General features: G+C 38.9%; 1 protein-coding gene across 1 annotated transcript in view; it reads left to right on the top strand.

The window, feature by feature from the left end:
- LOC126261751 (condensin complex subunit 1) overlaps positions 1–19,485 on the top strand; it is a 207,456-nt gene that overhangs the window by 158,494 nt on the left and 29,477 nt on the right. The window contains exons 15-19 of the mRNA XM_049958566.1: positions 7,761–7,895; positions 11,969–12,089; positions 12,219–12,306; positions 15,472–15,647; positions 18,490–18,593. Coding sequence (XP_049814523.1) covers positions 7,761–7,895; positions 11,969–12,089; positions 12,219–12,306; positions 15,472–15,647; positions 18,490–18,593 — 624 coding nt within the window. The remainder of the gene's footprint in view (positions 1–7,760; positions 7,896–11,968; positions 12,090–12,218; positions 12,307–15,471; positions 15,648–18,489; positions 18,594–19,485) is intronic.

Raw genomic sequence — 19,485 nt, 5'->3', positions numbered from 1 at the left:
ATGCTTGTACAGCGGTAAAGCACTCTAGCAATGTCACCTATACAAAGTCACGCTAGTTGGTACTTAGATGGCACATATCCTACCATTCTGACATTCATACCTCAAGTAACCTTCAGGCACCAGGGGAACATTAATCAAATGCCGCCCATATGGATGGCATAGGCATCCACTCAAAAGTATTTCATTCTATTAATCTTATGATCAGAAAAATGAGACTCCTTGACATGTCACTAGTTGATGGTCCTTTCATAATTTTTACAGTGCTGTAATAGTATCCATAGATAGAGTTTACTGGACCTGTTATTTCTATCCAACACATCACATATGTTCAAATAAAACTTTTCTGTTAAGAATGGGAATTCGAAATTACTGTTTAATCTTATAAGAGAATATATTAGCATTATGTGTATTGTCGGCAGCTGAGAATTATGTGCAGTAGGAATATGGGCATGAGTGGGCTGATGTGGTCTAAACCAGTGTTCTGCAACCTATTACTCATGGTACCTCGAGACAGGCCCAGACTTAACAAAGCACACAAAAATGTCCGCCTCTAGTAATATAATTATAAATTATTACATTGGTATGTAATCTTATATTATTATTGTTGTTGTTGTTTTTATAAAACAGCAATAATACTCATGCACTTTTTAACAACTTATTAACTTTAGTTCACAGTAGTAAATAGACATTTGCAATATGAATTTTAAAGTAATTAAATCCATTTATATCTTCAGTGAGATACTTGAGTCTGGTTAGCTGCATACAGACACTGATTTGTGGGAGAATTGTGTACAAAGCAAGCTCCATTTCTTCATTGATTGGCTTGAGTCTCTGTTTGATGTTTTAATTTCAGTCAGTGTTGAGGAACTGAGTTCACACAAATATGTAGTTGAAAATGGTAATAACATATTAACTGACGTCTCGGAGATAGGCGTTCACTGCTCATTGACAAACATAATGTACCCAACTGCACCATCAAAAATTTTAATTTATATGCTCTGTCTGCTTTTAAATGTATCAGTTCCTATTGTAAGCAGAAACATAAATCATTCAGAAGATGTTTTGAATCCATGAGTGGATCACGAACCCAGTCAGAATCTTCAATACTCTCTTTAAAGGAATCTTCAGTAGCCTCCTAAAAGTATTCTTTGAAATTCTGTTGCAAGAGTACTAAATGTTCTGTAAGTCATTGCGTGATGTGGGTATTTCCACGCAATCGACTGTACATACAGTTGAGAACTTTTCACACAATCCATTTTCAATCATCTATATCCACAAATTTAAATTATTAATAAATCATTGAATATTATTCATACTTCTCAGAATATTTTTGTTTCTATCTTGCATTTGTGTACTTAGTTCACAAAAATATTGGGAAGATATGCCAACTTAGATACCGATTCATCATCTGCAAATAAATCCGCATATTGTTGCCTCTCAGTAGTCAAAAATGCTAGTACCTCATATATAAGTTCAAACATTCACATTAACACTGTACACCAAGATAATGATAATACTTTGGTATAAAGCAGAAGTGTAATGTGCTTGGATCCCATTTCTTGACACAAAAAGTTAGAAAGCTCTGTATTTCGGACCACAGTTTGATGAAGTTCATGGTATTTACCACTTTTCTGTCATAATTTTCAGAGTAAATGGCAATGACTAAGCAACAATGGCTTCGTGGTGAATGAGAGAATAGTCTTTCATAAGTTAGGACTAACTTCGCATACTTCACCCACAAACCCTTTCACTCAACCTGTCATAGAAATTGCTCAGTCTGTGCAAACACTAATGCAATTCCCCATTTTAATTCATTATGGACCAAATATTCAATAGTCGCACAAACTGTTTCTTCAGTGGTTGCTTATTTGGGCTCTTCTTTGCAATAAAAGAAAATACTTGTAGTTACATCTGTAGACATACTCTGTGATCAAAAGTATCTGGACACCTGGCTGAAAATGAATTAAAAGTTCCGTGGCACCCTCCATCAGTAATGCTGGAATTCAGTATGGTGTTGGCCCTTCCTTAGCCTTGATGACAGCTTCCACTCTCACAAGCATACGTTCAATCAGGTGCTAGAAGGTTTCTTGGGTAATTGCAGCCCATTGTTCATGAAGTGCTGCACTGAGGAGAGGTATCGATGTCGGTCGGTGAGGCCTGGCATGAAGTCGGCGTTCCAAAACATCCCAAAGGTGTTCTATAGGATTCAGATCAGCACTCTGTGCAGGCCAGTCGATTACAAGGATGTTATTGTCATGTAACTACTCTGCCATAGGCCATGCATTATGAACAGGTGCTCGATCGTGTTGAAAGATGCAGACGTCATCCTCGAATTGCTGTTCAACAGTGGGAAGCAATAAGGTGTTTAAAGATCAATGTAGGCCTGTGCTATGATAGTGTCATGCAAAACAACAAGTGGTGCAAGCCCCCTCCATGAAAAATGCAGCCACACCGTAACACCACCACCGCCTCCGAATTTTGGCACTATATACCCTGGCAGACAACGTTCACTGGGTATTCGCAATACCGACACTCTGCCATCAGATTGCCACATTGTGTACTATGATTCGTCGCTCCACACAACGTTTTTCCACTGTTCAGTCGTCCAATGTTTACACTCCTTACACCAAGTGAGGCTTCGTTTGGCATTTACCTTCGTGATGTGTGGCTTATGAGCAGCCACTTGACCATGAATTCAAAGTTTTCTCACCTCCCGCCTAACTGTCATAATACTTGCGGTGGATCCTGATGCAGTGTGGAATTCCTGTGTGATGGTCTGGATATATGTCTGCCTATTACACGTTACAACCCTCATCAACTGTCGTTGGCCTGTATACTTTTGTGCTGTACGTGTCCCTTCACGTTTCCGCTTCACTATCACGTTAGAAACAGTGGACCTAGGGATGTTTAGGAGTGTGGAAATCTCGCGTACGGATGTATGACACAAGTGACACCCAATCACCTGACCACGTTCGAAGTCTGTGAGTTCTGCGGAGTTCCCCATTCTGCTTTCTCATGAAGTTTTATGACTACTGAGGTCGCTAATACGGAGTATCTGGCAGTAGGTGGCAGCACAATACACTCAATATGAAAAACATATGTTTTTGGGGGTGTTTGGATACTTTTGATCACACAGTGTGCCTTATGCGGGAAGGAAACTGTATGTGACCAACTATACCGCTGCACATCAGTGAGAAGTGAGAACTTCGAACCATTCTTTATTTGCTCCTTCAAAATATTTTCGATGTCACTAAGTTGGTGGCTGATTGTGTCAGCCTTATGCGGGAAGGAAACTGTACGTGACCAACTATACCGCTGCACATCAGTGAGAAGTGAGAACTTCGAACTATTCTTTATTTGCTCCTTCAAAATATTTTCGGTGTCACTAAGTTGGTGGCTGATTGTGTTCAGAGAAAGGAAAGTTTGAACTTCAAGTAGCAGCGTCTGAACCAAGGACAATTTTTACCATTTTATTACTCACAAGCAATAACAATGTTTCTGCTATCGTTAGTGGTTTTCCAATTGTGATGATAAGTTCAGATACCTGTACTTTTTGCGAAACATGTCCCAATGTAGCCATGAGCTTTTCTTCCAAATTAGCAGACAAATGTCATTTCAATTTACTGTGAACCATACCAGGATTAATGAGTTTCCGATCTTTCCCCCACCCCTCCTCTCTCTCTCTCTCTCTCTCTCTCTCTCTCTCTCTCTCTCTCTCTCTCTCTCTCTCTCTCTCTCCCTCCCCCCTCCTCCTCCCTCACTCTCCCTACCACCCCTATCCCCATGGGCTCAATGGTTTCACTACTTGGAATCGAGGATGGCCCATTCCGTACAGTGAACTTATAATTATTGGGAACAAGGGACTATTAGTGTTTGAAAACAAAGTAATAGAAAATTCTAGTGTAGCAATCACAATATTCGCCCCCAGAGCACAGCTGTGAGAAAACTGACTGAAATACTTAAGACTCGGGAAAGTCCAGGGTGGAATAAGAACAACAATATTATAAGTTTCCTTTAATTTACATCTATGGTCACAAACTTTTTGCTAACAGATTACCGGTTTTAGTCTATAATGACGATCATCAGATCTACAGCAAACATTTTTTGCTGCAGATCTGATGATCATCATTATATACCGAAACTGGTAATCTGTTAACAAAAAGTTTGTGACCATAGACATAAATTAAAGGAAACTTATTGTATATATGGGTCAATGTTTTATTCCCGACAATGTCGCAGCTTGTGGAACAACAATATTGTTGAACGGAAATACGTTACTGTTGTTTGACTATGTCCAAGTGCGAGTGGTGAACAAAAAGAGCAATAAAATTTAAGAATTGGCTGCAGATGGGAGCAAATATCAAAATAAGGCAACAAAAGTAATAATAGAGGGACACTTCTGCGATCCCCAGAATTTTAGGGAAAAACACGGACATCCAGCCATGCACAAAAGATGCAGTCTTACAAAGTAGTGTCACTCAAGTGGCATTGCAAGTCCAGTGGTACAGGCAAGAATACAATTAACTTCCGAAAGCAAAAATATAACAATATTGAATAAATAAATTACATTTAATATATATGAAAATGTAACCATTGTCAGCATGTTTTAATGATTAAAGAACAAGTAAGCACATTCATCCCTAAAATCATAGTAAATAAATTACATTTAATTTCTTTGAAAATGTAAAGTTTCACGGTATCTCCAAAATCAAAATCCCTAATTTCTTAAACTAATTTGTTAATGTTTGTATCACACCCTTCACTTTCTGGAGGCACACCATTGCAGAGCTTTAGACAGATAGTGTGCACTGTTCTATAAGCATTTTCAAGAATGCAATTATGTGAAAAAGTAACTGGCTGATATGAAGAGATTCGGCTGATATAAATATGTCAAATCATCCGACATCTTAAGTGCACTACTAGTTCCAAACTAATAGCGATCAAATTCACCAATTGTTTACTGGTATCAGTAAGCAACTACTGTATGAATATTTCATTAATACTGGTAATGTGTATGCAACTACCGAGGCGTGCCTCGAGGATGTTTTCTTCCTTTAAAAAAAAAATGAAATTACTAATGGTAGGATTTTATCTTCTGTTTCCTGCTTTTAGTGTAGATGTGATGCGTGCATTCAAGTTTCACTTGAAATTACCCTTTTGGCCATGGAACCATAAATAAAATAGTCAAACTGTGATCATAAACAGTGAACAGTGATATGCAAGGCTGACAATCTAGTCTGCTGGTAAGGCAATATTTTACAGACAGCCAATATCTTGTTTCCTGGGTAGATGTAGCATGAAAGCCCCCCCCCCTCCCACAGGCTTTCTTTTCAGTTGCCTACTGTAGTTCTGTTGCGTTACACACAAGTATTGTTCACTGAAAAAGATGGGAGGTGGGGCACTGCCCTGCATTGTATGAAGTACTCCCTGTAAAGCAACAACAAGTATCATCATTCAGGGTGTATACGATCCGGGAAAAACACGGGAATATTGTAGAATTCGGGGATATTTTTTTGTTTTAGTTTTCAGTTAATTTTTTTTAATTTTGACTGGTAAGAAATAGTCTCTAACAAAGGATATTACTGCATCCCGCTACTGCAGAATGATACTGCAGCAATAAAACATGAACGAGAGAAGAAAACTAAAATAAAACCTAAGTAGTGAAGGAAATGCACCATGTACGCAGCAAAACTCAGTGCTCATACAATTGTCTGCCAATAGCAAAATGTGTCAAAGGCTTTAGGAAGACTATGCAATGCTTTCATAACAACAAATTGCTTCCAATGAGCATGTCGTCACAACTGTTTACATTAGATTTGTGTGAGCAGTTGCGAGCGGGCATGCGCAGTTGAGTCGCGCATGTACCTTCTCCCACTTCTGGCCACAAACGTGTGGCTGTTAGCTGTATAAGCAGGCAGCAAGATGCTACCCAGAAAAATTTCAGTGGCACGCACAAGCTGCCACATTCACTGGAAGCAAACCGGGGTATCTGCCCCAGGCGGCAATTTCAGTCAAGCATTAATCACCTTGCTGAACAATGAAGTTATTTTTGTCGGTTTGCTAAAGAACTATGGCTTTATTAATCTTTTCCGCTGAGGCAGTCAATTTATTTGAAACGAAGTGTTTAATTCCACACTATTGGCTAGTTTCAACTGTTCACTGCGTTTCAAAAGAGAATGCTTTCATCTTCTAGGACGTATGGCATTATGCCATAATAAAGAACCAAAAATGAGATAATACAGTACTGGTACTTCAAGAAAATTTACAACCAAATCTGGACATGCAAATGTGCACTTTAATCCGAATTATGCATTTTAGTATGGTTCACGAAATTCCTCTGATGTCTTGTTTCTTTTATGACATAATGTAAGATCTTTTAATGTTTTACACATATGAACATATGGGTTTCCTGCGTCATTGTAAATGCGCAAGCGCGTTGACGCCTGTTATCTGGCACTCTCTGGCAACTGCTGAAACGAACCTCTTTCTAACAGGTCGTGGGAAAATATTGCGAATGATTGATTGAAAAACGTTACTTTCAAAGTAAATTTCCTTTTACACAAGATGAACAAAGTGCGAGAATGTGTGGTGAATTTCTTAAATCACAGAGCGTTTTACTCTCATTGAAAAATCAACTATTTGAGGACGACCGTTAAGAAAAAAATTCGTGCCCAGTAGATCATACATTTATGTCGGTATTAAAAATTTTACTGGCACATTTGTGTGATGTATCTTAAAGTGTAACACGCGCAAAAAAGATCAACATTATACATGAAAGTTTAGCTTCTCTTGCTGCTTATTAATCATTGAGACCATTATTATATGTGAAAGCTTTGCTTTTCTTGTAGCAACACGATGTATATTTATTTACACAATTAACTTTTCATATTTGTGTGTATGCGCCACTTATCAGTGATAATGCTATTAGCTGACTACATCACGTGTCCTAAGCTCTGAATATCTGCTGTATCGGCTGGCGAAATCACGTGACAGGAGCTATGACTGGCTTACAAAAGCGGATCGCAGTCTCGATTTCAATGCTTCAGAAAGTAACATGTAGTGTTTGGTGGAATTCGAATTTATACTTTCGTAATACGAAAATATACAGAGTACATGGCCTTTTTTTCTGATTTTCATTTTCTAAACGTCTGAGAAACTCTACGCCGGTGTATAAAACCATTACCATTCAAAGGATTGCTAAGTTTTACAGTTTGGAGGAAAAGTATACTGTCACTTAACACGGAAAAAGTGTATTTTCACCCAGGAGAAAGTGTGTTTTCAACCGGGAAATCTGGGAAAAATCCAGGAATTTTTTTTTTCTTGTCCGCATATACACCCTGTCATTCTGTTGGGTCATTGTTTTGTGTATGTTTTGATTATAGGTTGAACATTAGGTATGATTTCCTTATTATTGCATGTTTAATTATTGTTATTTTGTTGTCCTAGTGTTCAGGTGCCATTAAGAAAACATACTTTCTCATACATAGCATATGATTGTCTTCACTTGTTTTCATATCTGTTGTCCAAGAAATCATTGAAAACAGAAACAGAATCCACACAAAGCACAGGCCCCAGTGTTGCCTCTTGCCCCACGAGGCCAGCCAAAGCACTTGGTGTGGAGCTAAGAAAGAAAGTAAACTGTTGATGTCACACTGTATTATCTGTTTCCCTCTACGTATAACACATCAGTTGGCTACATTCTAGATGCATATTACTCCAGTAATCACCTATGATTTATAATTTGCCTTTCTTCCCCACAGAGAGAAATCAGATATGATGAAAACAAGATTGCCATTTCTCATTGCTGCTTGTCTAGGAGAACGTGGTCAAAAGGATTTTCTTCTTGTTACCATTACTTGTCGACTGATTGCAAAATCTCACAGAGATTCTGAAAGGTAGGGAAACACTGATATTTGTTAGCAATATTTTAACCTGTTTGATAGATATAATTTAATCTAGGAATTCTGTGATTGTGTGCCAGTGTTTGTCTCAAGATAGGATTTATAAAAAATAACAAGAAGACAACTTTCCTTTGAAAGGATAAACTTCCAGTCAGGGACGCACACAGACCTCTTGTGTACTCCAGTTTTTTAAATAGAGATGAAATTTTTGCAAGAAGATACGACAGGAGAAAACCATGGAGGATAAATCAGAGCAAAAGAAATGAAATGCTTAAAGGTGACAGTTACCAGTTGTCTTTGAGTAGGCACTTATATTTCAAGGGGTTTATGGCATAATGGTGTTAAGTCAATTTTGCGCATTTTGAAAAATAAAACATTATGTGAAACATTGTACAGGAAGACCACGAGTCCTAATAAAAGTAAGTATCAAGATATTTAGTCTAATAAAGAATAGGATTGATACTGGAACATAAATTGTAGTAATACTAATATTATCACTATAATTATTATAAATTCCGTGAATTTCACTTTAAATTAACAACACTTGAACACAATTAAGTGTAGTAATATTAATATTGTCATCATAATTGTGTATTAATTGAATGGACTTTAATTTGAATTAGCACATAAATACATCCCAGTCATCTTTGTTCCTGAATGTTACTTTCAGAGAATGAAAAAAACACATGGTGAACAGGAGAGATGTATGGTAACAAGTGTATCACATCCCCTCCTCTTTTAGTTTACTGACAGGTCATATTTTATGTTATAGTAGTTCCTGTTTTATTCTGTTGAGCTGGACTGAACAACCCGTCTTCCCTTTTTGTAAGCCCTTATCAGCATTGAAAGTTGTCGTGTAATTTACCTTCGATGTTCTGATCTGTCATAGCTTATTAGTGCCTGGCTGTTTTTTAATATTGACCTATGTACTTAAAGTGTACAAATTTAAAATAATTTGATCACCCTATAGCTTGTTGATAAGCAGTTCATTGCAGTCATGTACTTGTGCTCCAACTGATTATGTCGTGCACAATGTCCGATACTAAAGAAATTATACCTTTGCAACATGTTTCCCCAATATGTTCAGGTAGCAGTATTCACATACAAAGTTGTGCCCATTTGAGTCGATGGCTGTCCCCAATCGTTCCTTCAATAGCAAAAAACATTTCCACTTGTAATTTTCCACAAGGCTGCTCGGGAGTTTGATAATTTTTGCCATCTGGCAGAGTACAAAGTCACGCCAGTTATAAACTCTTCCTCCACTTGTACTGAGTTAACTGATTGGTTTAGATTTAACAACATAAGAACACAGCATAAAATTAATAAATCACCTCATTTGACAATACCAGATGCCTGATGACTATTCATGCCATGAATAAAGTCGACCAGCCTGTGTTGCAGTAAAATCTCCCACTGAGAGACAAACACCTAGAAGTAAACAATGACTTGTTGCTGTTTGAGAGATACAGTCGTTCAACCTAAGATCGTTTTTTTTTTTTAAAGAAGTCCAGGAAGCTTTCCGATGGTTCTAGATGCATGGTATGCTCATGTTGCAGATATTTTCTTACTGGGTTATCCCTTTGTCGTCAGATATTATCATTCATCGGATAAAATGGAGGGTCACATTCACCAAACAAAAAGATGCACATACCAATGCAGGGTCTCATACCTACAAGGGCTTTTCAGAAAGTGAGGTCTGATCAGTCACGAAGGGGAAACCACAATGAAAATCGAAAAGTTTCCAGCTACATCTCTACATAGTTGCCACTCTGACTTAGACATTTGTTGTAGCTTTGAATGAACTTTTCAATACCCTAGTCATGTGCTTTCCTATTCTTTTCTACACTTCGTTGTCTGCGCCAAAATGTTGTCTTCATACCCATTGGTTCGTGTGAGCAGAGATGAACATCAGAGGGAGCCAAGTCCAGGCTATATGGTGGGTGTTGAAACATTTCCCGTCAAAAACACAGCAGTATCATCCTCATTGCCACTGCCATGTGCGGAAGAGACTTGTCATGAAAAAGGAACTGCCTGACAAGTATGTAGATGAAGTTGCATGAAATGAGGTGAAACTGCAGCCAGCACCCATAATTGGCGGCATCTTTACTTGCTCACTGTGCACATATGATTGACAGGCACACTGCCCAATACGTCTGTTCAAAGCTTCATCAGCTTTTCACTGTTGTTTCCATTTTGCGACTTTCTGAATAGCTCTTCTATACTCCGCAGCTATCGTACAAATAGGAAACAAATCCAGTGGTGTTCATGCTCCTAAGATGATTCTACAACGGATAATAACACTGGCACTGCAATGGTGGTCCTTTTCCACAATATTATCAGAGTTGTGTTGTGTCCTAAGGGAGCACCAGATGAACACAGTGAGACTCAATCTTAAGCTGAACTGCAATCCACTTAGAAACAAAACATTACTTCACTTCTTTTTGGGCACTCTTGCTGGACAAGATACTACATTCACTGAGCCACTTACTGCCTCTGTGAGTAAGTAATGTATTTGGTAGGTTGACAAGTACACAGAACAAACTCTTGGAATTCAAAATGAGATACACGAACCAAAGGCTGCCATAAAGTCACTAGCCAATGAAGCTGCTGCACTAGCTAAGCCTGTTCACGCTCTTAAGCCACAATGATACTCCAGGTTGTGGTATATAGTCCACATTGAGTGTATTGCCATTCACTACTGTAATGCCACATTTGTGAAATGATAGTACAGGCATAATTTAACTCCCAGCCCACCTTGCTCCAGTTGTTGACCACTGATCTGCAGCAATGATCTGGTTATTCATAACGTACACCAGATGTGTTCACTATGTCATCATTCTTCTGTATAATTCGTATACTGTGTGCAAAATGCTCACAACTACCAATCTTGAGTCCTGTACCCATGGGAACCATTACAAGCACACTAAGCTTTCTTGTAATGGTACGCCCTGTGTGTCACTTGTTACCACATTGTCTTTCGAAAGCTGAATCGACACAATATTGTTGTGATGGAAGTTTATTTTCCCCTGTGACCTTGAAAGCTGCTTAGCTCTTGCAGAAAAATGTCACAAACAGGTATCTAAATAACAAGCACAAACAGCTTTCATTGTGCTTTTCTCTTGATTTATGGAAAACATTAAAATATTCATAGTTAAATTTTATTAATGTTCTACACAGTTTCACTTTCAAAACCGTAACTGAAAATTAATTAGTTGACATCTTATCATCTAGTTCAATATTTGTCATATAAGTTTTACTTTTGGCTTAAAAATGCCCTCTCAAACACTATTTTCAAAGTAGTTTATACTGGGTGTCAGTAACTTCTTTGGGTGTTTTTTCTTCCCACCTGTGAAGAAAACTATTCCTTCCAAAAATGAAGGAGAGGTTTATGGGATGCTAGAATTTATATCCCCAAGTCTGTTTTGCGTTTGATGATACATATACTTAGCTTCTTTGGAACTTTTTGTTGAGTCACCCTCATATTGAATAGTAAAAGAATGTAATAAATCCTGAATTTGAGTGAATTCATATCTGATTCTGTATTTTAAAAGAAAAATGAATATTCAGATTGTTTCTATTTATTTTACCCAGGCATTTGATAGAAGAACACAGAAAATCGTTAAACACTATAGGTACTTAATTTTTACAATCATAATGCACAGTATTTGCGCCTTACAATAAAGGAGAAAGTGACTTATTTTTGGAGTGGAATGATAAAAACTGCTGATGCAAAGAGCTACTTAAATTCTCCAAAAAGTAGAGTTGCCATTTTTTTTATTATTGTTTTAAACTAATATTTTTGTGTGCTTGCTAGAACAATGCTATTCCTTTACTCTGTTTTTTAAATAAATTGAAGCTTTTAAAGTAGATACTCATCATCTGTCTTGGTTATTATTTTCACTTACTGTTTAAATTTAAATATGTCAGGAAGTTATTACAGAATCCTTTCCATTTGTAAAATCTGATGTTTCACTCTTACATAAGAAGGCCATTGGAGAACTGGCCTATTACCAGAAAATAATACATTGTTTGGTTTTGTTAATACCTGCTTCCCTGAATTTCTTTAGGTTACCAGAGGATCATGTGATGTTCTCAAATCTTTGTAACATATTGCGTGAAGGATTCCCAAAGAAGGACTGTCCAAATTATGTGGTCATGGCTGAAGCTGCTATTGAATTAATATACCAGGTACAAAAATTGTCTTCTCACACTTCCCATCCACTCACACTTTTTTCGCTTTTTTTTTCCTGCTGATCATACAATCTTTTCCTGTAACTTGTCTCTTCACGACTTCTGATTTGTCTCTTTCTTTTGTAGTTGTCCATGAAACCAGTTGCTGAAATGGAATCATTGGTGATCAGTTTATCAGAGCAGCTTCAGAATTGTAATCTAAATAAGGACTCGGGTAACACTTTCCTGTGTACATTTTTAATAGTCTTAAAATATCAGTGATCTCTGTTGTGAGCATTTTGCAGGAAAATTTAAGAACTACATTTCCATAGCACTTTTTCTGGCAGCTGTAGCACAGTGTAATATTAAGATCTGGTGCAAATAAATGGCACTATCCCTTGACCCAAGGATCTGGGTGACTTATCCAAACTCTCCCCATTTCCTAAACCTCACCACTCTTTTCCCTTCACCCCTCTTCCTTCCCCTGCATCTCTTCTGCCACAAGAATGAGCCCCTGGTTCCAAAGGCTCACAAAGTTATGTGTGTTATGTGTGTTCTGCTGTTGCTTGGTGAAATAGATTTTTTTATGTATCCAATCACATTATGAGAATAACTTGTGTGTTGTTTAAACGAGGGAAACGTAATCAATCATTCCTACTGCTTTTCATAAGCTGAAAGAAACACTGCTGTATAAAAAAATTGTTACCCCAACCCCAGCCACCATTCCAGTAAAAATATATTACAAAGGAAAATTTTCAGATAAGGTTCTTTGGAACTGCAGAAATATTTTACATTGGAGTTGAATGTGTGTTGTGTGGAAGATTTATGTACTGAGTAATAGTACAGTACAAAATCATTAGAATAAAAGTTTCAGAAAGATTTTTTAATCAATAATTGATGTCATCTGGCAGTTTAAACCATAAAAAGATTTTACCTTCCACAACACTTAAAAGCTGATATAATTTTCATTATAGGGAACCATATGCTAGTAAAAGAGGTTGTTAAAATCATAATTATGACATTCATACATCCAAGTTTCTTTCTTCTAGATTTGGTGTGTCTTAAAAGAGTCAGTTTAAATTATTACTCGCCCAAGAAATGAAATAGTCATGGTATACTATCTATTTACTATCCTTTTAAAAAATCCAATAAAAATACTCTTGACGCCTTTTTAAGAAACGACCTCCACTACTTCCATTCTGATCATGTAAGCATAGAAAAGATGTGAATGATTTCATAGAGAGAGTGTCAACAGCAATACCACATAAATTAATAAGTGATGGTATTGATTCCCCATGGTACGCAAAACAGGGTCAAATTGCTGTTGCAGAAGCAACGAAGAAAGCACTCCAAATTTAAAAGAATGCAAAATCCCCAAGATTGGCAAAGTTCTGCAGAAGTTCAAAAGATAGCGCATATTTCAATGCAAGAGGCTTATAATAATATCCACAACAAAACTCTGTCTCAGAATCTGGCAGAAGACCAAAGAGATTCTGGTCGCACAAAATGCGCACCAGTGGTGAGACACAATCAATACCGTCACTGCGCGATAACAACGGTGAAGTCACTGATGACAGTGCCACTAAAGCAGAGTTATTAAACATGATTTTTCGAAATTCCTTCACAAAAGAAGATAAGTAAATATTCCTGAATTCCAATCAAGAACAACTACCAAATGAGAAACATAGAAGTAGATATCCTCAGTGTAGCAAAGCAGCTTAAATCACCTAATAAAGGCAAGGCCTCCGGTCCAGATTGCATACCAGTCAGATCCTTTCACAGTATGCTGATACGATAAATCCTTATTTAGCAATTATATACAGCCGCTCATTCAAACACAAAACCAGTACCTAAAGACTGGAAAATTACTCACACCAATCCCCAAAAAGGGAAATCGGAGTAATTCGCTGAATTACAGGCCCATATTACTAATGTCAATTTGCAGTAGGGTTTTGGAACATATACTGTGTTCAAACATTATGAATTACCTCAAAGAAAACAATTTATTGACATACAATCAGCACGGATTCAGAAAATATTGTTCTTGTGAAACACAACTAGCTCTTTATACTCGTGAAGTAATGAGTGCTATCAAGAGGGGATGTCAGATTGATTCCATATTTTTAGATTTCCAGAAGGCTTTCAACACCATTCCTCCCAAGCGTCTTCTAACCAAACTGCATGCCTATGGAATATCGCCTCAGTTGTACGACTGGGTTCGTGATTTCCTATCAGAAAGATCACAGTTTGTAGTAATTGACAGAAAGTCATAGAGTAAAACAGAAGTAATATCCAGTGTTTCCTAAGGATGTGTTATAGGCCCTTTATTGTTCCTGGTCTATATTAACGACATAGGAAACGATATGAGTTGCTCTCTTAGATTGTTTGCAGATGATGCTGTCATTTAGTGTCTTGTGAAGTCATCAGATGAGCAACATAAATAGCAAAATGATTTAGATAAGATATCTGTATGGTGTGAAAAGTGGCAATTGACCCTGAATAAAGAAAAGTGTGAAGTTATTTGTATGAGTACTAAAAGAAATCCTCTGTATTTCAATTAAGTGATAAGTCACTCAAATCAGAGGGCTGTAAATTCAACGAAATACTGAGGAATTACAATCACAAATAACCTAAATTTGAACGATCACATAGATAATTTTGTAGGTAGCACAAACCCAAAGAGCGCAATTCGTTGGCAGAATACTTAGAAGGTGCAACAGGCCTACTAAAGAGACTGCTTACACCACATACATCAGTCCTATTCTGGAGTACTGCTGTGTGGTGTCGGGTCCGCATCAGGTGGGACTGACGGATGACATTGAAAAAGTTCAGAGAAGGGCAGCTTGTTTTGTATTATCGCGAAATAGGGGAGATAGTGCCACAGACATGATACGTGAATTTGAGTGCCAATCATTAAAACAAAGGTGTTTTTGTTGCGACGGGATCTTCTTATGAAATTTCAATCACCAGTTTTCTCCTCCAACTGCGAGAACATTCTGTTGGAGGAATAAAATAAGAAAAATCAGGGCTTGCACAGAAAAATTTAAGTGCTCATTTTTCCCACGCGCTGTTCAAGAGCAAATTGGTAGAGAGACAGCTTGAAGGTGATTCATTGAATCCTCTGCCAGGCACTTTATTGTGAATAGCAGAGTAATCACGTTGATGTAGATATAGATGGATCTGTTGGAGCCTCACTAAAATCAAATTTATTGGCAGAATAAATAAAAATGGGTTTTTTAAAGATCAGTTCTCTATTTGCAACAGTTGGAAATATTCAGATTACTCCCATTTTCATGACTCATTCCTTTGCTTGTGAAATATGTGAAGTTTAACCTTTCGATTCAGGCTTTGCCATTAACATTGCATTTTATTGTTAATCATACTTTTTTTCTGCCTGTAGGTTCAGAGTCTGGCAAATATCCTGCAGAAGTTCTCTCACGTTTCTTGTTTGTTGTGGGTCATATATGTTTGAGACACATGATTCATTTGGAAGAATATGTTTACATCAAACTGAGAAAAATAGCAACAAAGAACAAAAGGAAGTCGAAAGCTAGTGACACTTCAAAATCACGAGAGGTATGTGAGGTTATTGAACAGAATGTTTTACTAAAGTTGTTGTGCTTTTGTTAATGTCCCATTAATAGAATGTCAGTGCTGTGGTACCCTTGTTTACTGTATTCAAGCTTCAATCTCTCTGGGCAAGTTTTACCCTCCAGACTTCCTTCCATTAATGGACAACAATTCCTCGATGCCTCAGGATATGTCCTGTCAACCAATTTTTCCTTGTAGTCAAGTTGTGCTAAAAAATTTTTCTGTAATTTGGTGCAGAAGCTTGTCATTAGTTATTCAATCCACCCGTCTAATGATCAGCATTCTTGTGTAACACCTAATTTCAAAAGTTTCTTTTCTCTCCTTGTCTAAAATATTTATTTTCCGTGTTTCACTTGCGTACATGGCTGCATTACATACAATACAGTCAGAAAAATTTCTGCTATATAGATTTATATTCAGTGTAAATACACTCCGGGAAATTGAAATAAGAACACCGTGAATTCATTGTCCCAGGAAGGGGAAACTTTATTGACACATTCCTGGGGTCAGATACATCACATGATCACACTGACAGAACCACAGGCACATAGACACAGGCAACAGAGCATGCACAATGTCAGCACTAGTACAGTGTATATCCACCTTTCGCAGCAATGCAGGCTGCTATTCTCCCATGGAGGCGATCGTAGAGATGCTGGATGTAGTCCTGTGGAACGGCTTGCCATGCCATTTCCACCTGGCGCCTCAGTTGGACCAGCGTTCGTGATGGACGTGCAGACCGCGTGAGACGACGCTTCATCCAGTCCCAAACATGCTCAATGGGGGACAGATCCGGAGATCTTGCTGGCCAGGGTAGTTGACTTACACCTTCTAGAGCACGTTGGGTGGCACGGGATACATGCGGACGTGCATTGTCCTGTTGGAGCAGCAAGTTCCCTTGCCGGTCTAGGAATGGTACAACGATGGGTTCGATGACGGTTTGGATGTACCGTGCACTATTCAGTGTCCCCTAGATGATCACCAGTGGTGTACGGCCAGTGTAGGAGATCGCTCCCCACACCATGATGCCGGGTGTTGGCCCTGTGTGCCTCGGTCGTATGCAGTCCTGATTGTGGCGCTCACCTGCACGGCGCCAAACACGCATACGACCATCATTGGCACCAAGGCAGAAGCGACTCTCATCGCTGAAGACGACACGTCTCCATTCGTCCCTCCATTCACGCCTGTCGCGACACCACTGGAGGCGGGCTGCACGATGTTGGGGCGTGAGCGGAAGACGGCCTAACGGTGTGCGGGACCGTAGCCCAGCTTCATGGAGACGGTTGCGAATGGTCCTTGCCGATACCCCAGGAACAACAGTGTCCCTAATTTGCTGGTAAGTGGCGGTGCGGTCCCCTACGGCACTGCGTAGGATCCTACGGTCTTGGCGTGCATCCGTGCGTCGCTGCGGTCCGGTCCCAGGTCGACGGGCACGTGCACCTTCCGCCGACCACTGGCGACAACATCGATGTACTGTGGAGACCTCACGCCCCACTTGTTGAGCAATTCGGCGGTACGTCCACCCGGCCTCCCGCATGCCCACTATACGCCCTCGCTCAAAGTCCGTCAACTGCACATACGGTTCACGTCCACGCTGTCGCGGCATGCTACCAGTGTTAAAGACTGCGATGGAGCTCCGTATGCCACGGCAAACTGGCTGACACTGACGGCGGCGGTGCACAAATGCTGCGCAGCTAGCGCCATTCGACGGCCAACACCGCGGTTCCTGGTGTGTCCGCTGTGCCGTGCGTGTGATCATTGCTTGTACAGCCCTCTCGCAGTGTCCGGAGCAAGTATGGTGGGTCTGACACACCGGTGTCAATGTGTTCTTTTTTCCATTTCCAGGAGTGTATTTTTCCCAGAAATAGTGTTATTGCTATTAAAATCTGCGTTTTATACCCTCTCTATTTTGGTCATTATCACTTTATTTACTACCCAAATAGCAAAACATGCAGGCTACTTCTATTGTGCAATTTCTAATGTAATTCTATCACTGTCACCCGATTTAACTTGAGTGCGTTTCTTTGCCCTTATTTTGCTTTTGTTGATATTCATCTGCTAAACTCTCTTAAAGACTTAAAACATTCTGTTCAGCCAATCATCAATGTCCTTTGTATGTTCTGACAGCATTACAATATTATTCCCAAATTTTGAAGTTCTTACTTATTCACCCTAAGTCCTACCAAATTTCCTCTTTGTTTCTCTTACTGCTTGGTAATATAGAGATTGAATATCATGAGGGATAGGCTACAACATAGTCACTCTCTCTTTGCACCTACTTCTTCCCCTTCATGCCCTTTGACTCTTGTAACTATAGTTGGGTTTCTTTGCAACTTCCAGATTCATTTTTGCTCCCTGCTGTCTGCAGCATTTGAAAGGGTGTATTCCTAGTCAATGTTGTCAAAAGCTTTCTCTAAATCTTTAATGATTACATATACTATTCATATTCTTGTAAATTTTAATGGCAATAAGCAGCCTAAAACAAGTTCCAGTTTTCAGAACTAGTTGATTGTTGTTGTTCATTTTTACTTCCATAACTATCTACTTAAATTCCATTGTGTTCAAGCTATTCCCTTCTACTACTGCAACTCAAATACTTTTGGAAAACAGTGTTTTCATTGCTTTCTTTCTATAAAATTAAAAAAAAATGGAGACTATCGTAAAGTGATTGTTTTTCCTCTTTATCACATAGTGTATATAAAATTAATCACTCACTATGAAGACAAGACTTCCATTACATAAAAGTTCTGTTACTTCTTACTCTTCAAAAAAACTAAATTTTATGTTTCTTATATAATCTGATGGATGACTATAGTAATTGTTTCAGGGTTCTCCATCTGGTACACAAGCAGAAGATAATGAGTATGAGCAAATCAGAATGTTGTGTGAGAAACATATTGTGACCGGAACAGATATGCTTGCTATCTGCAGGTAATGTTGTAGAACTACGCTGCAAAGGTAGCTATGAATGTCATGGTCATTCCCAATGATACAAATTTTCTATTTTGAGATACTGTAAAACCACACATTCTACAAAGTAATGAGTCCTTGGCTCACAGCTGTAACTGCTCTTTCACAACAGTAAAGGAAACGAAAGCGCTGGCAGGTCGATAGACACACAAACACACACACAAAATTCTAGCTTTCGCAACAAACGGTTGCTTCGTCAGGAAAGAGGGAAGGAGAGGGAAAGACGAAAGGAAGTGGGTTTTAAGGGAGAGGGTACGGAGTCATTCCAATCCCGGGAGCGGAAAGACTTACCTTAGGGGGGGAAAAGGACGGGTATACACTCGCGCACACACACACATATCCATCCACACATATACAGACACAAGCAGACATATTTAAAGACAAAGAGTTTGGGCAGAGATGTCAGTCGAGGTGGAAGTGAAGAGGCAAAGATGATGTTGAATGACAGGTGAGGTATGAGTGGCGGCAACTTGAAATTAGCGGAGATTGAGGCCTGGTGGGTAACGGGAAGAGAGGATATATTGAAGAGCAAGTTCCCATCTCCGGAGTTCGGGTAGGTTGGTGTTGGTGGGAAGTATCCAGATAACCCGGACGGTGTAACACTGTGCCAAGATGTGCTGGCCGTGCACCAAGGCACGTTTAGCCACAGGGTGATCCTCATTACCAACAAACACTGTCTGCCTGTGTCCATTCATGCGAATGGACAGTTTGTTGCTGGTCATTCCCACATAGAATGCATCACAGTGTAGGCAGGTCAGTTGGTCTATCGACCTGCCAGCGCTTTTGTTTGGTAAGTCTCATCATCTTTGTTTTTAGATATATTTTTCCCGCGTGGAATGTTTCCCTCTCTTTG

Source organism: Schistocerca nitens, chromosome 1, assembly GCF_023898315.1.
Source record: "Schistocerca nitens isolate TAMUIC-IGC-003100 chromosome 1, iqSchNite1.1, whole genome shotgun sequence".
Lineage (NCBI taxonomy): Eukaryota > Metazoa > Arthropoda > Insecta > Orthoptera > Acrididae > Schistocerca > Schistocerca nitens.
This window is presented reverse-complemented; position numbering and strand designations above follow the sequence as displayed.